This window comes from Capra hircus, chromosome 9 (assembly GCF_001704415.2).
Source record: "Capra hircus breed San Clemente chromosome 9, ASM170441v1, whole genome shotgun sequence".
NCBI classification, from domain to species: Eukaryota; Metazoa; Chordata; class Mammalia; order Artiodactyla; family Bovidae; genus Capra; species Capra hircus.
In genome coordinates this window covers 2,870,018-2,886,768 of record NC_030816.1, presented here as the reverse complement: position 1 = coordinate 2,886,768, position 16,751 = coordinate 2,870,018, and the positions used below count along the sequence as shown (strand labels likewise).

Here is a 16,751-nt window from a genome sequence, read left to right as displayed (position 1 = left end):
CCCAACTGGGTGGTAAACAGAGATATAAAATAGTATCTGCTTCGTCTATAAAGAGGGGTTTCCCCAGGGGCTCAAAGAATCTGCCTGCAGTGCAGGAGGTATGGGGGACATGGGTTTGATCCCTGGGTTGGGAAGATACCCTGGAGGAGGGCATGGCAACCCACTCCAGTATTCTTGCCTGGAGAATCCCATGGACAGAGGAGCCCAGTGGACTGTCGTCCATAGGATCGCAAAGAGCCTGAAAGAGTGAAGTAACTTAGCATGCATACACATCCATACAGTAGAGCTTTTGTGACAGTGATAGGAAATGATACATATGGAAGAAAACTCAAAATGAAATAGTCTCTGTGCATGTAAGGTATTTTTATGAGAGGCCCACAAAGTTACAAATGAAATCCAGACCTCACCCTACCAGACACCGCGGTGGGGCCCAGATGAATGGCTCCGGGAGTTTAATCGTCTGCCAACACCCTCTCTTTGGCCTGTCCTCCACCCCTTCTCTCATCATCTTTCGTAAAATATCAAGCGTGCTCTGTGAATGAAATTCTAACGCCTCAAATCTCTTTCAGCCACACCGCCAGCCCCAGAGCCCTGCCCACACAGAAATCCTAGGGCTGCCACTAATGGGCAGGGAGGTTGTTTGGTTGCATTTTTTTCCCCTCGGTTTTTAGAAGCACTCCACTTCCTCATCAAGAGCACACCTCTGGGTACCACAATGCTATATCATTCCCTACTTGAATTATAATGTCTATCAAAAGAGGCATCTCTCGGGAGGCTTGAGTGCTAAGTGGGGAGTGATTTTTAGAGAGATGTGTGGGAAATCGTTTCAATATTTGGCAGTTCCTAAAGGCAAGATGATTCGAGACTTTTTTAAAAAATACACTTGATCGGCTCATTCTGCTGTTCCCTGATTTCTGAAAATGCTTTATCATTGGAATTTGACATTTGCATTAAAATAAAACTTCCATAAGCCACAGGATCAGTTTTTAGTTTTCTCTGTTCACTTATCATATGCTTCACCTATAACACACGAATGTATATGTTCACCAGGAAATCAATCTTTTTTTAAATCGAAAAAGATTTTTTTAAATCATTAATTTACAGTGCTTCAGGTGTATAGCAAAGTGATTCCGTTATGCAGATATATATATTCTTTTTCAGATTTTTTCGGTTATAGGTTATTATAAGATATTAAATATAGCTCCCTATGTTATATAGTGGGCTTCCCTGGTGGCTCAGATAGTAAAGAATCCACCTACAATGCAGGAGACCTGAGTCCGATCCCTGACTTGGGAAGATTCCCTGGAGGAGGGCATGACAACCTGCTCCAGTGTTCCTGCCTGGAGAATTCCCATGGACAAAGGAGCCTGGTAGGCTAGAGTCCATGGGGTCGCAAAGAGTCAGACATGACTGAGTGACTAAGCACACGTTATATAGTAGACCTTGTTGTTTATCTATCTTATATGTAGTAGTGTGTATCTGTTAATCCCAGGTTCCCTATTTATCCCTCCCCCCTCCTTTCCCCTTTGGTAACCATAAACTTGTTTCCTATGTCTGTGAGTCTGTTTCTGTTTTGTAAATAAATTCATCTGTATCATCTTCTTAGATTCCACACACAAGCAGTATCACATGCTGTTTGTCTCTGACTTACCTCACTCAGTATGATAATGTCTAGGTCCATCCATGTTGGTGCAAATAGCGCTATTTTATTTTATTTTATTTATGGCTAAGTACTATTACCAGGAAATCAATCTTTCTTTTACAGATCTCTCCATTAAAATACACGGTTCTGAAATTAAAGACATAGATAATGCCCCAAGAACTGAAGCAACCAAAAATACCGCAAAAACATACAAAGTGTCAACCATGAGACGAATATTCGATTTGGCAAAGCATCGAACCAAAAGATCAGCATTTTTCCCAACTGGGGTTAAAGTCTGTCCACAGGAATCCATGGAACAGATTTTAGCCAGTCTTCAAGCTTATTATAGATTGAGAGGTAAGGAAAGAGATCTAGCCTGTTCAGACTTCCCCTCTTTTTGTCTCTCCTCTTTCATCCATACTTAGGTTGTCTTCAGCCCAGGACTTCCAGTTTCTGCTTCAGTCACAAGAGTTATACAAAATAGCCAACTGAACTGAAAGTTGTGACTAATAAACCTTTGAAACTATGGTAGATCTGTGTTTGTATGTCTTAAAGCCGTGTCCTCTACAACACAGAACCATTAGGGCATTTAACAAGCCACCAGAAAGCCTTCACCTACGGGTTTCACCTCTTTGTTTTATTTCTGCCAAAGCCCAGTACTGAATTTGAATGTTGTTATTATGAAGAAGCATAAGAATGATTACAACATCCGGGAACTAAGCAAATTGATTTATGACTTAAGATCTCACTTTTCAAAAACCGCATTACAATCCTGATCCTCCCTTCCGTCTTGGTAAGTTTGTTGATTCAGCAAAAAGGCCTGAAGCTGGGAGACCTAGAGGCACAAATTAGCAGTGGTCACCAAGATAAATGTAGAGGTGTTAACAGGATTTACAAACAGCTCAGTCACCCGGCTCCAGACTTATTGACCAGGGCAAGCTGGTTCAATTCTAGCCTTGATGTGTTACACATTATGACAACTGAACAGTATGTCTTCACGCTAACATCTCACCAAATTCTTAAGCATTTACATCAAGGATTGAAATTAATGTGGGGCATTCTTATTGACTTGGGGAAGTAGCATTAGCTAACAGTATCAAAAATACCAAGCCTTATGTTCCTTGTATGCCTCCTTTTATGTGGAAGTAAAGAGATACTTGCTTTTTGACAGAAGCCACACCTGCAGAGAAATGACAGGTACTGGATCAGAGTCAGAAGGAGGACTCTAATTATAGAGAATCAAGTGCAATGTATTAATATTCTTTATTAATATAATATTTAGCCCAGCACCTCTGTGTAGCAGTTTCTCAGTAAATGCTTGTTGATGGATGCCGGAAGTCATTGGAAGTGCAAAGAAAAGACTGTGCTGCTAGTAAAGCATTCATTTTGAATGTGACGACACAGTAGTCAGCTAATGACGCTGGTAAATTTCATGTTATTTGTTAATAGATAGAAAAACAAATGCATAATATATGCATCGCACTGACCATGAACACTGCTATTGCTGCCTGTTTTCATGTAGCTTCTAATCTTTTACGACATTCACAAATAGGATTCATCACAGGAATTTGCAGACTAGACTACTCATTGCTGCAACCAAATTCTTTGCTCTGAATTTTATTCATAGCTCTTTATCCTTGATTAGGTTTGGCTCTTTCATTCTTGCTTCCCTGGATGAAACAAGCCGCTGTTTTCTCCCCACAGCAGTGACAGCCCATTATCTTCATGGCTGCCCCTGGGTGATATGAAATTTTACTGTTCATCAGCATAGTGTTCTTAAGTCTAACAAATTGGTTCATAAAGAAACTAGAACTAAGACCCAGCTATAAAGTGGTGTTTCTCTGACAGAGTAACCCACTTATTGTTCTCATAGCTGCTTTTATAAAATTATCTTTCAAATTTAGGCGTGACAGCATCCACATTCCTCAAATCAAATGGAATATTGAGCTATTTCTTTTCCCAATCCTAAAGCAACACAAGGGAAAATGTTCTGTGCTTCCTGGTGGAATCACAGGCATGCTCATCAGAAAGCACAGACACAAGAGCCAAGGTCATTTCTGGTGGATTCCCAGGCAGGACCCTGTGCGCCCACCTAGACAACTGCCGGGGCCGCCTCTCTTCAGCGTCCTCTGTGAGTCCTTCGAGAAGCCACTCTCCCCATGTCTCCCTCTTCTCTCCCTTCCTCTGTCTTCACTCTCTCCCAGCCCCAACATTAAAGTTAGATAGAAGTTAGATCTTTCTTTCATGTTACTGTGTGACCCAGAGAAAGCTAAAGACGGAGGGAACCCTGGTTCTTGCTGCTCAAACTGCTGTCCACAGACAGGCAGTATCATCATCAGCTGGGAACCAACTAGAGATGCTGGTACTCAGACTCCACAACACACCTACTTCATAACCTGCTTTTTAATGATTTGCCCAGATAATCCTGCTCTTTTGCCTGACACCTTTTCTTACACCTTGGGGACACAGAAAGCCCTTGTCCCCATTAAAACTTTTCACCAATGTTCTGAGAGAAAATTCTCCCTGAAGCACAAATGGCTGAAGCTGCTTAAAGACTTATTTCCCTAAGACATTGTAGTTTCTAGAGATCAAAATGTTAGGATGTATCTAGGGGCCAGTGTCTTTTCTTTAGACTATTTTTGAGGGACAATTTTTCTTTTTTTTTTTTTTTTTTTGGTGACTCCCCTGATGTCATTTTTTTGCCCTTCTGGAAGCTCAGCACAAACCAAGAGAAAGAATCCTTTTGTGATCAGGAGAACAGGGGCACCAGCCCGTGACTCACCGGGACAGTCATCCATCCTTACTGAAGGCATAGCAAATAAAAACCTTGTAAGTTGAGGTATCAAAAGATCTCAGGGGCTGGGAGGCGTCTGGAATTTTCTAACCCTGCACCATCCTTCTCTGAATCGATTGGGAAGGATTGTCACAAGAATTTTGGAGAAATCAGAGCCTTGAGTCCCCAGTCTCCTCACAGTTACTTGAGATCTGACCACAGGACCTCAGCCTTTCTGCTGAATGTCTCAGCCTAGGCTGTTTGGTGATGTAGGAAGAACTCCAGGGAACACACACTTCATAGGTGGACAACTTAAACGGCTCATTCCAAGTGGTGGGAGCTGCACCCACCCCCAGCTCTATGGGTTCTGGTCACGTTGCTGATGATAAATGGCCTGAGCTTCTGCTGGTCTGGAATTCTCTTAATTTCTCAAAACAGAACGCTAAGAGAAACCCAGATGCGGACCAGATGGGGAGTGTGGGAGGGTAAATCATAGGAATAAAAGTCTCCAAACTAGCTTTCTCATATCTCGTTTCTCCCCACGACTCACAAACCTTCTTCTCTGCCTGGCATTCAGAGGGTTTCTCTAGGAAATCAGATGATGTCAACTTCTGTTCCAAAGCCTCCACTTGCTCCCCACCCCTCCAGAGGGAAAAAATCAATATATTGCAGTTGCTTATGACTGAAATCATCTAACTTTTTTTAAAATGTAACTTAATCCCCTAAAATAATTTGTAAATTCAGTCCCCCCTTGCATGCCATCACTTCATGGCATGTAGATGTAAATGGGGAAAGAAATGGAAACAGTGAGAGACTTTATTTTCTTGGGCTTCAAAATCACTGCAGATGGTGAGTGCAGCCATGAAATTAAAAGACGCTTGCTCCTTGGAAGAAAAGCTATGACCAACCTAGACAGTGTATTAAAAAGCAGAGACATTACTTTGCCAACAAAGGTCCATCTAGTCAAAGCTATGGTTTTTCCAGTAGTCATGTATGGATGTGGAAGCTGGACCATAAAGAAAGCTGAGTGCCAAAGAATTGATGCTTTTGAACTGTGGTGTTGGAGAAGACTCTTGAGAGTCCCTTGGACTGTAAAGAGATCCAGCCAGTCCATCCTAAAGGAAATCAGTCCTAAATATTCATTGGAAGGATTGATGCTAAAGCTGAAGCTCCAATACTTTGAAACTTTCACATCAATATCTGATGCAAAGAGCTGACTCATTTGAAAAGACCTTGATGCTGGGAAAGATGGAAGACAGGAGAAGAAGGGGACAACAAAGATGAGATGGTTTGATGGCATCACTGACTCCATAGACATGAGTTTGAGCAAGCTCCAGGAGCTGGTGGTGGACAGGGAACCCTGGTGTGCTGCAGTCCATGGGACTGCAAAGAGTCAGACACGACTGAGTGACTGAACTGACTGACTGCATTCTTCTTCTAAAGTTTTCGTTATAAGCTTAAATAACTGGATAAGGTGTAAATCTGGTGAGCTGTAAATATTGATATTGAAAATAAAACAAGAGTTAGAGCATTCTCCCATATACAGTGGAATCAACCACAGGCTCAATACTCACCATCAAATACTCTTTACAAATGCATGAACACCTCTTCCTAACAGCAGGCAATGTCACATGGTCCCTCTGTCTCCACACACCCACATTTCCATCCCACTTCTCACTGCAGAGTCTTATCTTAATGTGATTTATGTCATACTTGAGAGTCTGTTATGGGGTGCTTGAAGATACTCCTCAGTAACAAAATACACATAAACTGAAGTTAATTATTTTAACTTATTTCCTAAGTAAATAACTTATTTTACTTATTTTCAGAAATCTCTTCTGGATTCAGTTCTATTTATAGTTATTTTTAATATAGGATTGATTAAAGTAAGTAGATGTAAATTTGTCAAAAGTTTTTATTTTTTGTCCTGACAGATGCCTATAAGCTCAGTTATTTGGTTTTGGGTAACTAATGTTTATGAATACAAAGTTAGGAACAAGGCTTTGGAAAGGGCCAATTTAAATGAAAAGCCTGTAGCTTAAGCTCTCCTTACCTCTGCCCTGGAGAGATGGGATTGCTTTGGGGCTGTTCCTTTCCTCTGTTAATTCATGTGCCATTATTTGTTATTTCTATTATGCATTGCGAACATTAGACAGAACTTAACATCAATTTTATCTCTATTCTTTTCCTTAGTTTCGCTTAACTGCTAGGAAAACGTAATACATAAAAAAGTCGACAGGAAGAGATGGAGTTCTGTTATAGTGATATTCTTATTCTTTAAGTTCCTCTGGCATTTTAGGCGAACAATCACACCGGGATCTGCCATCATTATTTTTAATGATGTATCAGCTGTTGACTCCATTAGGACTTCTAACGCAAAGAATCAGAAACTGCCCTACTTGCAAAAACCGTGTGCTATCCGTCAACCAAGTTCCCTCCCTGTCTTAACCTCAAACACAATTATTTCAAACACCCTTTGTGTGGCAGCCCAGGGGCACCATACCACAGAAAGGTCAGGGATGGGGGAGTCGGGCAAGGATGCTGGCCAAGGGGCAGATGAGGAAGGAAAAGTCGTGTCCTGAGGAAAATTAGGAAAGCGTGCGAGGAAAGCTGAGATCTAGACACTGAGTGTTTAAGTGTATGTGTGACTGTTTACCCCTTGGGAAATCTGCAGATCCGGACAGGTACCCGCGGCCCAGCAGAAGATGCCAGGGCTACAAGTCCTGTACCATCCGTGCGCCTCCCACCACAGCGTTCTGTGTTCAGCCTCTGTGGCTCTCAGCCTTGCCCTGGCCACAGCTGACCTTGCTTGCTAGTCTTTCAGTGCGCTCCCTGTTCTTCAGCCTTGGGGCTTCTTCCCAAACTCTTCAAAAGTCCCCTTGATCATGAGCACTTCTTCAGCCACCTTATTATAAATAGCAGTCACCCACACATACGTATTCCTATCTCCCTTCTTTTATTTTTCTCCCTGGTGCATATATACACACCTGGGAGTATTTCTCCCAGGTATATATTTCTCCCTGCTCAATATATACTTGGTGAATGCGTTAATCTCTATGGGCTATAAGCTACTGTGTCAACATCAGCCATGGCAAAGCTCTCCATGTTTAGGACTGTGTTTGGGTTAGGAGAAGGGCATCTTCTAAGGATGTGGCATCTTCTAAGGCACGCTGCCTTTCAGTGTGCCAGGAGGTGGTGTGGGAAGCCTACCGGATCTTTCTGGATCGCCTCCCTGAGCCGGGGGAATACCAGGACTGGGTCAGCATCTGCCAGCAGGAGACCTTCTGCCTCTTCGACATCGGGAAAAATTTCAGCAGCTCCCAGGAGCACCTGGATCTTCTTCAGCAGGTCAGTCCAAACACGGTATGTAAGTTAGTCCAAAGTAGCTCCCAGGCCTCCGGCCCTGGCCCCTTTAGAATTAGTTTCCCCAGGGTATGGGTTGGTTGAAGAAATGCTTGGAAAGATCTGAGAAGGCCAATGGTAATTTCATTTCTGCAAAATAACATTGCACAGGCAAGTTGAAGTAAATTTAAAGAGAAAGAGGAATGAAAATAGACTCTGGCTCTTCAGTTGGCGTTATCTCTTGGTAAAATGACTTTTTATCTTTCTGCAGAGAATGAAACAGAGAAACTTTCTTGAGAGGTAAGTACCCAAAATAGAGTGCGGCATGCTCTTGACTTTTGAAGGATCACACGGTGGAGTGAGACTGAGCTGTTATGCCTTTATATTATTTCAGCTGCTGAGATCTGAGTAGGTAATTCTGACAGACAATTTGTGCATGTATTTTGCTGAAGATAAACGAGTATATAAAAGGGAGATGGATAGACCTTATAGACTGAGATAGATGTTTGCACTGCATTTGCAGATAAAAATGAATGCTAACCAGGTGACAATTACCTAATATGCTTTTTTTTTTACTTATAAGACATAGAGCAATTAAAATAGTTATTTTTAGAATTGTTGGAAAATATTAGTTACATCGGAAACATATTTAATGCAATCAGAGAGCAACCTGAATTTTGAACTCTCATTTGGTATTCTATAAAGTGTTAGTATTTCTCAAACTAAATTACTGAAGCACTGAGCTATGCCTTCAACAAGAACTGAATATCAAATAAGAAAATCGAAATGCAAAAAAAAAAAAGCAAAGGAAAAGTACATTCGATAAAATGATTTTAAAAGAGAGATGCTGTTGCCAAACTCTAAACTCACAAATCACACACATTATATAACATTTAGAAATCTAAATCTGAAGATAATAAGGCTGCAGAGAGACACAAATTGGGCTATAGGAATTACTGACAATGCTTTTCACATTTGTTCCTTCATTTCTGCTCCCTTTGCCACCACCTGGTCCAGGACCTTTTTTATTTACACGGTGGAAAAAGTCAAATCTGGTCTCCCTAACAGGTTTTCCTGCCTCTAACCTCTTCCCCTGCTTACCTTGCATAACTTCCGCTGGATTTATGTCTGAGATAGGCCCTTTTTGGCACTGAACCTTGTTCAATGGCTTTTGAAAATATTCCCGCATCCTCCTCTGGCCCTTGGGATTTTCCCCTCCCCACCCATCTCCACCTGCTCTGTGCCAAGGGCTGAGCGGGAATGATTGCCTCACTCGCCTCCCCTGGCCTCTGACTTCTGAGAAGGACCAGACAGTGGGGGTCAGGAGTGCATCACCTCCTGCACCTCCCGCCTGCAAAGTCTTCCAGACGGTTGGCCTCCTTCAGCCTCCACTCAGCGCCTGTCAGGCAGCCGTCTCTTCCGACAGAGCCTTCTGGGCCTCTGGTTGGCATCACTGCTCTATCTCCTCACCCGTCCTGGATGACGGGAGCTTTCGGCCCCTTGCTGTTACCAGCCGTGAGTTCTGCACTCACCCTTGTGGTTGCTCTCACACTTGTCCCATGACTTAGCAAGGCCTTTGTTAAAATTTGCTCAGATTACACTCTGAGTGAGCCATCTGTTCCCTGTTAGGACCTCCACTGAGGAAGAGGCCAAACTAATTAATCAAAGCTTTCACCCCCTGACCTTTCTAGCCTTTCTACCGCGGTCACCATGACACTTCCCCACCTCGTCCAGCCCACACCCTGCTCATCCTGGGCTCTGACTGCAGCCTTCCTCTCTGTCTGGAGAACCTGCCTTCTCTTCACACATCCAAATCCTGCTCTCCTTTCAAGCCCCCTGGAGAGTCCCTCCTCTCCATGACTCTACAACAGAGGACCTCGCCCTTACTTCTGGTGTGCTGTCAGCATGAGCTGCTGTTTGGATCAAACAGTCCATCATGGCTATGTTGTACAAACTCAGACACCATCCTTTGAGACCTGATAGCTTACAGTAAGAAATCACTCAGTACGCTTCAATAGATATCACTGCTGCTGCTGCTGCTGCTAAGTCGCTTCAGTCGTGTCCGATTCTGTGCGACCCCATAGACAGCAGCCCACCAGGCTCCCCAGTCCCTGGGATTCTCCAGGCAAGAACACTGGAGTGGGTTTCCATTTCCTTCTCCAATGCATGAAAGTGAAAAGGGAAAGTGAAGTCGCTCAGTCCTGTCCGACCCTCAGAGACCCCATGGACTGCAGCCTACCAGGCTCCTCCATCCATGGGATTTTCCAGGCAGGTGCACTACTCCTTTCTAAATAAACCTTGCTAGAATGGGCCAACATTATATTCAGACAGCCCCATAACCATGACCTTGGATTTGCCCTTGGATATCATCCACACTGACAGTCCCTGGCGCTGCAAGCCTACACACAGGTCCCCAGCAGGTCACCATGGTGGGCAATGATTATGTCCAGAATAGGGCTTTAATACACCTGCATTATCCAAAAATCTATCTCTCTCTCATTATCGTAACCACAAGAGTTACTTTATCAGATAAACTTAGTGACTCTCTGAGTTTGCTGGTTTGAGGATCTGAGATTTTAGCAAGATTGTTTCAGTCATAGTTCATGTGACCAATTGTCTTTGATGTCAAGGACACGGTTGGAGCATAGTAAGACTATAAAGTTTCAAGCCCCCTAAACCTTCGTCTACCATGAAAATGCTCCCCAGGACTACAAAAAGCCAAGGTGCTTAGGAAAAACCCTGGAGTCAAAAATAATTTTTTTGAAAGTTGTTTGAATTTTTCTTCAGTGAAAATATATTTCAAGATTACTTTTGTGATTAAAAGAATAGGTAAACCTAGTTTTAAAGTATACTTTCTCTTTAATTTTCAGGTCTAAATACAAGAAAATGTGTTAAATGTGTTTCCTCTGTTGTCACCAAGCTCCTTTTCACCGCCTGTTTTTTATTTTCTATTGTGCTAATAGAAAAGATGAAGTAGTCACAACAGAGACCTTAGGAGAGCTTGCTCAAACCCCTGTGTCTTCAAGAGGTAAGCTTAGATGTCCTCATTTCATCTGCTTCTGAACCTTAATACACATCATCCTGAAAGCATGTTATTTGAAAAGCAATCCTTAATTGAAGTTGACACAGTTTATAATGCACTGCTTCAAAACTGACTGTATTTCTAACTTTATAATTTAAACTCATAGCATGAATCTTAGAAAATATAGGAAAGAATAAATGGAAAACCAAATCACCCATTATCCTACCACTTGGAGGCAATCATTACCAATATTTTCCAACAAACAAATTCAAGATAAGATATCTTTGTGTCCTTAATATAGTCACAAAAAGAAAAATTAACCAGATTTCATTTGGCAAAAATCACTTAACTAACATATCTAGGGGAGCACCAAGCTTGGGTCCTGGAAAGGAGTAATGAGGAATTTAAGCGGGATCAAGAGTATGAGTTATATTTTGCCCAAGAACATATTTATGTGATCTTGAAAGAAAACGAGTTCTGATATCTGTAATTTCCAGAGTGACAGGAAAAGCATGTGACATCGTGACCTCGTTCTACTTTACACTCTAACAGTCTCATTGTTGTTCTTTTTAAAATTTCCACAGACGTGGCCAGTGTCTCACCCAGGCCCTTGCCTCTCCCTACCGATGACACACTACTCAACGAAATCCTCAACTACACCCTCCCGGACACCAAAGTGCCTACGAGAGTAAGAAGTTCTCAGACTCAGTCTAGCTCTTCGCATGTCTGTCTGGTTTTATTAGTAAAACAGGGATGGGCTGACCATTCGCTGTCATTAGTGCTACCCCCTTCTAATTATTAAAGCTTACTAGAATGGGCCAACATTATATACAAACAGCCCTTTAAACATGACCTTGACTAACAGGACTTTCACTTAGCGTTACAGTGAATAAATGATGGTTGAATGAATGAATGAATGAATGTGTCTCTCAACTCATCAACAAAGTCCTTTCCCCGCCAAAGTATAATCCCACCCTGACAGCAAGGACAGAGGCTTTTTTCTCAGTTATGTCCAGCCCGAATAGTCCAGAAAAATATCCAAATGACTGAAATCCTGCCTGTCGAGCTGGGGGAAAATAAAAGCAGTGTTTTCTGGCAAAAAGCAATGCTGGTCACCACCCTGTTGGAGTGAAAAGGCATTCAGGATGAGAGGATTGTTAGGGAATTGAATGTTGGTTATCACTGAAGGGGGGCTTTTCAGTTGACTACCTGATTTGGGCTTCTCACATGGCTCCGTGGCTAAAGAATCCCCCTGCAGTGCAGGAGATACAGGAGGCACAGGTTCAGCCCCTGGTCGGGAAGGTCCCCTGGAGGACGGCACCGCAGCCCACTCCAGGGTTCCTGCCTGGAGAATCCCAGGGACAGAGGAGCCCGGCGGGCGATGGCCCATGGGGTCGCAAAGTGTCAGACACGACAGAGGTGACTGAGCCTGCAGGCACAGTCGATTTGCATTGCATTAATTTCAGGTGTACAACATAGTGGCTCAGTATTTTTATACACTCCATTTGAAGTTATTGCAAAATAATGGCTATATTCCCTGTGCTGTATGATAAACCCTTGTTACTTATTTATTCGGTACATAGCAGTTTGCATCTCCTAATCCAAAGGAGGAGGAGGAGGGCATGGCAGCCCACTCCAGTATTCTTGCCTGGAGAATCCCATGGACAGAGAAGCTCAGTAAACTACAGTCCACGGGGTCACAATCAGTCAGACATGACTGAGCAACTAAGCAACAACAATCAAAAGGAGGATATTTTCAACCCCTCCAAAAGGCTTTGGGCCCAGACAGTGCAGAAGCAGGCAAATATCACTCCCTTTGTTCCAGTGGTGGAGTTGCGGAAGCACCAGGCAGGCAGCAGACCCACAAGAAGGCAGTGATATAAGGCCCTTGTGCCCACATGCTCAGTCGTGTCCAACTCTTTGTGACCCCATGGACTGTAGCCCACCAGGCTCTTCTGTACATGGGATTTTCCAGACAAGAATACTGGAGTGGGTCGCCATTTCCTACTCCAGGGGATCTTCCCAACCCAAGGATCAAACACGCATCTCTGGAGTCTCCAGCATTTTCAGGCAGATTCTTTACCCCTGGGCCATCTGGGAAGCCTCAGTAATGTAAGGTGGTTGCTGTTCAGTCACTCACTTGTGTCCAACTCTTTGTGGTCTTCAGGCTTCTCTGTCCCTCGCTATCTCCTGGAGTTTGCTCAAATTCATGTCCATTGAGTCAGCGATGCCAACCAACCATCTCACCATCTGCCACCTCCTTCTCCTCCTGTCTTCAATCTTTCTCAGGATCAGGGTCTTTTCCAGTGAGTTAGCTCTTCACATCAGCTGGCCAAAGTATTGGAGCTTCAGCTTCAGCATCAGTCTTTCTGATGAATATTCAGGACTGATTTCCTTTAGGATTGACTGGTTGGATTTCCTTGCAGTCCAAGGGACGCTCAAGAGTTTTCTCCAACACCACAGTTCATAAGCATCAATTCTTCTACAGCCTTCTTTATGGTCCAACTCTCACATCCATACATGACTACTTGAAAAACCATAGCTTTGACTATATGGAATTTTGTTCGAAAAGTGATGTCTCTACTTTTTAATATGCTCTCTAGGTTGGTCATAGCTTTCTTCCAAGGTGCAAGTATCTTTTAATTTCATGGCTGCAGTCACCATCTGCAGTGATTTTGGAGCCCAAGAAAATAAAGTCTCTCACTGTTTCCACTTTTCCTCCATCTGTGTGCCATGAAGTGATGGGACTGGATGCCATGATCTTCGTTTTTTGAAAGTTAAATTTCAAGCCAACTTTTTCACTCTCCTCTTTCACCTTCATCAAGAGGTTCTTTAGTTTCTCCTCACTTTCTGCCATTAGAGTGGTATTATCTGCATATCTAAAGTTATTGATATTTCTCCCAGCAATCTTGATTCCAGCTTGAGCTTCATCCAGCCTGGCATTTCGCATGATGTACTCTGCATATGGGCTTTCCCAATAGCTCAACTGGTAAAGAATCTGCCTGCAATGCAGGAAACCCCAGTTCGATCCCTGGGTTGGGAAGGTCCCCTGAAAAGGGGAAAGGCTACCCACCCCAGTATTCTGGCCTGGAGAATTCCATGGACTGTATAGTCCATGAGGTCACAAAGAGTCGGACATGACTGAGCGACTTTCACTTTCACTCTGCATGTAAGGTAAATAAGCAGGGTGGCATAAGTAATCCAAGGAAAGGGCCCCAAAGCAGAAGCTGGCTTTTGTCCTTATGCTGCCACTGTGATAGGTCTACCATTCTCTGAGGTCTGTGAGGCTTCTCGGGCCCTTTCTTTTTCCTCTGATCCTCCCTCCAAAGCACAGGTCAAAGCCAGGAGACGAGGACAGGAAGTTCAGTCTCATCAGTTCCACACGGAAACTCAGAGATGAGAACCCTGCAGGCCATTCTCTCTGGGTTTTAGGCTGGATGACTGTAGACCTGATGGAACTATGGCCATGAACAACAAATTTCAATGCTCTGCTTTTCTCAGAAATACTGGTTTACCGACAGTGAAATCTGCCATTGGAAGAAAATTAACGAGATCAAGCATATTCACTGCAACATTTCTGACAACTCCAGTTTGCCTTCTCTTTTCTCACATTACCGGTGCTCCATCTCCTTCAGAGTCTAATATAGGTCCCTCCTTCTGCAGTAAATATGCTCCGAAGATTTTATTTCACATTCATCACATCCTCCTCTTAACATCCTTTTTCCCACCTACATCTAGTTTTTTCATTCAGCGAACACTGGGCTATACAGAAAGATACTAAGATGAGCAAGACTTAGTCCCTGCCTTCGAGGAGTTTATAGTGCACATAAGGACAAAAAATAAGTACTGTGACTGAAGATGAAATCAATAAGCCAAGACAGGTTACTGAGGATGTGACCTGCCTCATCATATAAATTCCCTAAGAGTTTTGTACAGAAATGGTCTCATGTTTTTTGCTGTGGGGGACTCAGTGAAGTGTGAGAATCACACTGGATTGAAGGGAATTATTTGTGGGATGACAAGATTACCATTAAACAAAACCTCTATCTAATATATCAAAGGTATCAAATGAGCGATTCAGATGTTATTCACCAGTACAGAGGTCCAGAGAAGGTAAAGATTTCCACCCTAGATGATAGAGGAGATATTATTTTAAATGAACCAGAGGATATAAAAAGTAAACAAGTGTGTGTGTGTATGTTTGTAAATGCTTCCACAAGAGCATACAGTCATAAAATGACAATGTTCTTGAAGACTCTACATAATTAACTCATTAGAGCTCTGATACTTTGTCTCTCAGTGAAATTCAGAGGCCATTTCTAGTTAATAGGACTTACTCTAAAAGCACTTAATGCTTCATAGCCCGCTTCTTGAGACAATATCAATGCATACATATTGTATGATGTAACTATTTGCTGATGTTTTACAGTAATAGAATCACTTCTCTTTTTTCTAACTCTAACACAGGAAAGAAAAATAGAATTCACCGATGCTGCTGAGGATTCACTGGAGCAAAAAGTAGAGCTAAGCATCTCTCTGGCAAACCAGAAGTTCAAGCCAGAGCTGGATAACTCCCGGTCCCCGTATTACCAGGAGGTCGCAACCAAGTCTCAGCTTCAGGTGAGCAAACCCACCCCACACGACCAGAGCCCAAGGCACAACTTAGATCTGGGAGCCACCTGCACATAAATCCCCTCGACTCTTCTTCTGGCGATCAAGCATCCCTTTTACTCTTATTCATTTATTTTGCTTTTTGACAGCTTTCACCCATTTCTGCTTCCCTCCACCCATCTCTGCCTATGACAGTCACCAGTGTGTTTTTTGTATCTATGAGCCTGGTTTGGGTTTTTGTTTTGTTTTGTTTTAGGTTCCACACATGCGTGGATTCATTCAGTACTTGTCTTTCTCAAATTTATGTCACTTAGCACAATGCCTTCAAGATCCATCCACGTTGTTGGAAATGTCAAGGTTTCATTTTTTCCATAGCTGAATAATATTCCATTGTGGGTGATATATTCCATCTTCTTTATCCATTTATACATTGGTGGCACTCAGGCTATAGCCATATCTTGGTTATCGTAAATAATACTACAATGAATGTGAAGGTGAATATATCTTTTCAAATTAGTCTCTTCATTTTCTTCAGATAAACCCCAGAATTGGAATGAAGTGGAATTTTTAGATCATATGATAGTTCAATTTTTTTTTGATGAATCTCCATACTGCTTCCATAGTGGCTGCACCGTTTACATTCCCACCAACAGGGCACAAAGCTTCCCTTTTCTCCTCACCCTCTCCAACACTTGGTATTTGTAAAAGGCATTTTCCATGGGTGATAAGTGGAAGAAGTGATACGAACCCCATCGAGATGCTATCCCAAGATGTCTCTTCTATCTCTGACCATCATCATAGCTGCCTGTTTCTGATTAAATTAAAAGCTCTTCAAATGTCAGTGCTAAACTTGGCATCTATGTGCCATGATAAGACTCCTGCCTTCCTTTCCAGCCTCCTCTTAACACCAGTTCCTCACCATCCCTGTCTTCAGACTCCACAAAAATGAAACTGCTTGCAAATCTTTTATCACCGTTAGTCTTTACACGCACTGCCTCCTCTCTCTGGAATGCCGCCCCTGAGTTGCACTGTACAGGCCGTCATGAAGTGCTCTCCCCGCCCATCCCGGGCTCAGGGCCTCCCCTCTGGGCTAACACCCAGGGCTCCCTGTCGGCACAGCATTGATCACCCTATCTTGAGATTGCTTGCTTACACATCTGTGGCTTTCGTGGTCTCCACTTCTCTCTGCTTCCCAGACCCCCTCACCAGCACCAGGGCATAAGCTTCCCCTTGAGGTCAGGAGCTGCTTCTTTCATCTCTGCCACTTATCTCCTAATACAGAGCTTTGCAGGCAGTTAACTACTCAGTAATTGTCTGCAGAAATGCAACTGAAGATAGAAGCATCTGTGAGATTAGGTAAC

General features: G+C 43.0%; 1 protein-coding gene across 1 annotated transcript in view; it reads left to right on the top strand.

Moving 5' to 3' along the window:
• Positions 1-16,751, top strand: part of IMPG1 (interphotoreceptor matrix proteoglycan 1) — a 157,050-nt gene that overhangs the window by 37,965 nt on the left and 102,334 nt on the right. Inside the window, exons 2-7 of the mRNA XM_005684438.2 lie at positions 1,766-1,999; positions 7,597-7,763; positions 8,029-8,057; positions 10,721-10,785; positions 11,364-11,467; positions 15,247-15,399. Of these exons, the coding sequence (XP_005684495.2) occupies positions 1,766-1,999; positions 7,597-7,763; positions 8,029-8,057; positions 10,721-10,785; positions 11,364-11,467; positions 15,247-15,399 (752 nt within the window). The remainder of the gene's footprint in view (positions 1-1,765; positions 2,000-7,596; positions 7,764-8,028; positions 8,058-10,720; positions 10,786-11,363; positions 11,468-15,246; positions 15,400-16,751) is intronic.